Source organism: Carlito syrichta, unplaced genomic scaffold (genome assembly GCF_000164805.1).
Source record: "Carlito syrichta isolate Samal-C Ts95f unplaced genomic scaffold, Tarsius_syrichta-2.0.1 Scaffold55349, whole genome shotgun sequence".
NCBI classification, from domain to species: Eukaryota; Metazoa; Chordata; class Mammalia; order Primates; family Tarsiidae; genus Carlito; species Carlito syrichta.
In genome coordinates, this window is record NW_006999445.1 from 76,584 (window position 1) to 82,583 (window position 6,000).

At 36.6% G+C, this 6,000-nt stretch overlaps 1 protein-coding gene across 1 annotated transcript in view; it reads left to right on the forward strand.

Moving 5' to 3' along the window:
• The window catches only part of TRPA1 (transient receptor potential cation channel subfamily A member 1), a 62,881-nt gene extending 58,048 nt beyond the window's left edge, over nucleotides 1–4,833 (forward strand). Inside the window, exons 26-27 of the mRNA XM_021708007.1 lie at nucleotides 1,336–1,433; nucleotides 4,729–4,833. Of these exons, the coding sequence (XP_021563682.1) occupies nucleotides 1,336–1,433; nucleotides 4,729–4,768 (138 nt within the window). The 3' untranslated portion in view covers nucleotides 4,769–4,833. The remainder of the gene's footprint in view (nucleotides 1–1,335; nucleotides 1,434–4,728) is intronic.
• Nucleotides 4,834–6,000: the final 1,167 nt, after the last annotated feature.

Genomic DNA, 6,000 nt, shown 5'->3' on the forward strand with positions numbered 1-6,000 from the left:
AAGAGAAGGAAAAACAAATGAACCAACAAACAGACAAACCAATAAAAAAGAGAAATGCACAAAAAAACCTAAAACCAACAACGTGAGAAAATATTTACTCATGTATAGCCTTATGTAAAAATAGAAGAAAAAGGAGTAAAACAAAGTAAAATGCACACAACCCCTGCAAAGTATATAGAAAGAGCAGAGAAAACAAACAAAAAAAAAACTTTTGTAATACTTGAGCACCCCCTTGTGGCAGCTTCTGAAATTTGAGGGTCCTTGTAGATGTAAACCAAACATCGCTACTCTTGGCTTGCAGCAGAGGATGAAGGTTCTGACTTCTAGACTCCCTGCTCACTGTGCAGTTGAAGGGAGGCTATGAACTGCCCCAAGTGATCTGCCTGTGTTCAGCCATCTCTGTGTGTCCTCGCCTGGGTCACACACCTCACAAATCGCTGGGAAAAGAGAGCTGGATCACTTTAAAACTCACTGCCACCTCTCTACTGAGGGCTCGGTTCTTTGTCTCTGGTTGCAACCACAGACTCACAAATGTTTCAGTTAGAGGGATGGGGCATCTGAGTCTCCTGGGGGTCCTATCCCTCTGGGGATACTGCACTCAGGGTATCTTCTTTGGATTGGCAATGATCAATGTCAGAGAGATGCTGAATTCACTCCTCAGTTTCAGGGAGTAATTCTGCTATTTATTTGAGGAAACCAGAGCCTGTCTGCCCAGGTAGAAGATAAATGTGGTATGAACTTCTCTGCATCTTGTCCACCAGTGGGGCTTGGCAACTAGTTCGTCTGTAGTATTTTCTCCTTGGTCCCCACTGCCAATGTCCAATCTTGTGCCGAAGGCTGTCATGGCAGGCGGAGCCACCAGCAGGTGTTTTTTGATACTTTCTTCTGGGTTAGTCACAGAGATGGTGCCTGCCTCTGGGCTGTGGAGCATGTTGGGACCTAGATGTGTGGGGCAACCACCTCAGCGGAAGAACTTAGATCACTTGTTCCCATATACCCACTCAGTCAGACACTTACACACCCACTTGCCAACACCCTTGCATGCATATTCATCCCTGCGCCCACTCATTTATGCAGAGACTCACATACTCTGACCAACTCTGTCACCATCTTGAAATCATCCCTTAGTTTTTCTTTTTAATATATATGACTTCATTTTATAAGTTTTCACATATCTGCTTCCCATGGCAGATTGTGGGTTCCTTGAAGGTACAACTGTGCCTTATGAGTATTTGTGCAAATGAGCCTAGTCCTGTGGTAACATTGTAGCACATGCTCAAGAAATAGTTCCTGCATTGAATTCAACTTGAGTAACCACTATGCTTTATCCCGTAGCGTCTATTTTGTTATATTTTTTGTTCCAATGAAACAAGACAAGAAATACCAAATACTGACACGTCTTTGGAAATGGAAATATTAAAGCAGAAATATAGGTATGTATTTTTTCTTCTATCAGTATTTGAGAAATTTAAAATTCTTAAATGATAATTCGTGGTATTCAGTTACACTGTATATTAGTGCTTATTTTCTTTATATGTTATGCTTTATTGATGGATGTAGCTAGTGTATTAAGACATTTCTTAGACCCAACAAACTATTTGCTACTATTCACCAGTTGGTTTGCCTTCAAATAGTAAATGAATACAAAGTAAAATGCAAATTTCCTTTTCCTTGGGTGCAGTATGGTAAACTGCATTCTGCATGAGCCATCTGAATGCATACAACAAAACCCTGAAAGATTTTAAGGATCCCTGGAGTAACAGTGTGATGGACATTGGTGAAGCATGAGGGCTTTAGGGTTAGTTTACCTGAGTTCAAACACGTATAAAATTAGGTACTCACTAATTCTGTGACTGTGAACAAGCTGCTTAACCATTCTGTGCAATACTTTCTTATCTGTATACAGGGAACAAAAATAAACTCTCCATAAACAGTGTAAATTTGGGGAAATCACTTAAACTTCAAAAATACGTATTCCCTGGAAGGATTATGACTACCATGCATCTATAATCTGAGCACAATTAATCTGATATAGAATACTTCCAGCACTTATGTCTTCCTACACTCAGAATGACTAAGACAAGAATTGAAAATAAATTCACAAAATATGTATGTTCTTTTAGGCTGAAGGATCTCACTTTTCTCCTGGAAAAACAGCATGAGCTTGTTAAACTCATCATTCAGAAGATGGAGATCATCTCTGAGGCAGAGGATGAAGATACCCATAGTTCTTTTCAAGACCAGTTTAAGAAAGAGCAGCTGGAACAAAGGAATAGCAAATGGAATTCTGTTTTGAGAGCTGTCAAGGCAAAAACATATCGCTCTGAGGGTTAGTTAGCCAGACATTCAATGGGGTTTCCAGCAAAGGGGTTGCATGAATTGCCATGTCCAATTTCCAATTTGAAAAGAGTGAGGAAGAAGCAGAAATCTGATTTATTTCACTACAATACCATACAATACAAATCATTATTCCTGCATTTTATATAAATGTAAAATTTCTCTATAATCATATTTTCTGCCAACCGCTATATACTGGAAATATTTTGCAGATATGTTTAAGTTAAACTTGACTTTAATGAGAGGTAATCTCATTATTTGAAAAGGTAGAAAACTTATTTGCCAGAATACACATTTTAAATTATAAGGAGTAGTAAATGTAGCTATTAAGCTAGAATGCAAATGTCAGTACTGAATCCCTGCTTGATAATTGTGTAATATGTGATGCCTTTGAAAACAGTCTCAAAAATTAGTAATGCCTTAGATGATAGTCTCAAGCGTCAGACTGAGTTCTACCAGTTGAAAAGCTTATTTGTGATAGAAGAACTTGAGGAAGACACCCTGTGTTCCTACAACAATGATGAGCCCCACCTTTCTTGCTGCTCCCAACACACCTGATGTCACTTTCAGCCATATAGTTGAAGTCCAAATTAATAGACTTCATGATGTGCATGAATTTTACTATAGATGATATATGTATTATTTCTGTATTTTTTGTCAATGGCCATAATAAATGTAAAACCTATGTAGTATTCCCAGTCATCATTGTGTGAGCCTTTTATTGCATTTAGTTTTTCTGAGATTTGTAAAAATGATTCCATCACATATTACCTTTCTTCTTTTGATGTCTAATATAAAGAACAAAATAATCACACTTCATTGTTGATCCCTTCACAGTCCTCCTCTTGTGTTATTTGATTTTCCCCCTTTATTCTGATTCCCATGTTTATTTCCTCACAACCCCTAGGAGACACTCATTCTAATGAATATGGTGTTAGCTGTGAGCAATAACCAAGGATCTCCTGATTATAAAAACAAATGGTCTTTTCAGTATTTACCTCTTCAAACTTGTGTAGCATTGCACAGTATAATATTCCATCAGTATTTACTGATTCCCAAGAATGTGTGAAACACTGTACTGCACCTGCTGTGAGGAATATTGAAACAAACAGGTTGTCTTACAACAACCTCAACAACCTAGAAGATCTCAGGACCTTACAATATGATGAGTTGTCATTTACTTTTTGCTGTTCTCTCCTCCTTTTACACTCAAAAACTGCATTCTCCTGCTTTCCTACTGTTGTTTGTGTTTTGCTTGCTTATCTGTTTGTTTGTTTTGAGACTGCTGCTTCTCTCTACCCTGACTGGCTTCTCTAGCCACCAGCTGGCTTCAAGTGTACATCCCTGAAATCTATACTTGGCTATCTCCCCTCACATTCTCCTTCTTTTTACAATTATACCATCTTCAAACCTCACTTATGTATGTATCTGACATACGTATATGTCTTCTGCCCCTTCTCCCTAAGTCTAGTCCAGCATTTCCATAGTACTTCAAATTAAACACATATAAATCTGAATTTAGAAGGGAGAGTAAACCAACTCTTCCTGACTTCCTATTTTCAATCAGTGGTACAAGAATTCTCTCAGGTTTCTTTCTAAACTTGAAACTGACATACTAGGTTGAGTTACTCTTCCTAAATGAGCTCTGAGCCTTCATACCCTGCTAAATGCTTTAGAGATTTTATTTTCCTTCATAAGTAACCTAGTCTTTCTAATCTGACTCTTCAATCTAAATTAGCTTTATCTTCCAGTATTCTGCACTTTATCCAAATCAGAAGACTGCTTTTTTCTTCAAAACACATAATGATTTCCCATCACCTTATCTCCAGCTATATTCTCTTCCACCCAGAATATCCTCCTTCTTACTTTTTTAAAACTCAGTTTAAATAGCACCTCTTCTTTGAAAACTTCCATTAATGATCCCAACTGATTACACTCCTGCCTCCTTTGAACTGGCATGTATTGCCTTTCTCCTCTGGTATAGCTGTCTACTAGGGTGACTTTGACTTGTCACACCCTTCCCCAACACAATCACTATTAGTCTCAAGCTATGCAAACAATTACATCCTGTGTTATTTATTTTTATCTTGCCTAGTTCCTGGCACAGTGCCTCACATATAGTAGATGCTTAACAAATCCATATGCATAAATAATAAAAATTAGTGAAAATAGAGACTAAGAAAATTGCCTCAGTCTGCCTCCAAATAGTATAGTGTCCTTATTCTACTGATCCTGTGTCCTAGAGAAGCTGAATGATTTGTCTCTAAGTGGTGGAAGAGTCACTAAAATACCACTTTTCTGCCTTTTTATAATCTTTACTTCAATCTGGGTTGTTTTTAAGATTTTTAGCTGTAGTTAGCATGGGCAATAGTAAAGGTTTGTGCTTTGAAGGAAGACAACGTGTGCCTTCATGCTGACTAATTCCTGTTAGTTGAGTGATCCTGAATATGTTTCTATATCTTTAAAATGGTAATAATAGAGTAAACGCCTTATGGTATTGGTAGGATAGCAAAAAGATGACTCAGTAAGTGCTATTGCGATGCATTTAAGGAAACATTTACCTGAGATGAAGAAGGCTTTAAAACACTGGAATTTTCTTTTCATACCAGTTACTCAAGAAATTCCTTGTAGGTAAATTAATTAGCAGCCTGATACAAGCAGAAGTTTCCAGTACTTTTGCATCCCATTTGCTAAGCACATTCTAGAAGTGTATACTAAAGAAAAACCTCATGTTTAGAGAACACTTTCATTAAAATAAATATTTCAGCATTTTTTAATCTTTATTTTTGCCTTAGACTCAAATCACGAAACATAGATGGTGCACCAGGTCTCTGCTAGTCAGAGTAAATCATCATCACTGAGTATTTTTTAACCATTTTAGACATTTTGATGTGAGCTAATTAAGTACTGGCCGCAAGAGAAAGGCTTGTTTTATGAAAGAAATTATGACACTTTCAGGTTGAGTAGCTTGTTCATGGTCACATTACTGAGATGTGAATTTAGACTGTTTCTGGATCTTGTTCTCACCACAAAGCAACACTATCTCAAATTTTAAAAAAAGCAATCTTTCTTCAGTGAATTTATATTTACTAAAATATTGAGTGGATAATTTCAATGTAGCATTCAAAAGTTAGGAGACACTATAGATACAATTAAAGCAAATTTGCAGGCCCTGAAGTCAGGCTGCCTAAGTGATAGAAAGTCTAACTACTTTCTAGCTGTGTGACTTTAAACAAGATACTTAAACTCTAAATGAGGATAAGAAGAGTTATTTAAAACTAAATGAATTGATTAGAAATGAAATGAATTAATTGAAAACTAAATGAATTAATGCAGCTACAATTCTTGGCACATAGCCAGCACACAATAAATACTAGCCAATATAGAAGAGTAGATTATTTGCAAAGATATGAAAGAATAGTAATTTATTTAAAGTGCGCTTTTTCCCTTTTTCCAGATTGAGAAAAGTAAACTTGGCCATTATACCATATTTCTGAATTTTTTTCCCAGTTTGACTCCAAAACTTCTCAAATACAATTTAATTCATGTGCTTGGTATGACCTATGTTACCAGACCATGAGTGACATTTTGTATGTTGCAAAAACTAAAACAGGCAAGTTGCTTCTTTAATATGATTAAAGTAAACACTACATACCTAGATAG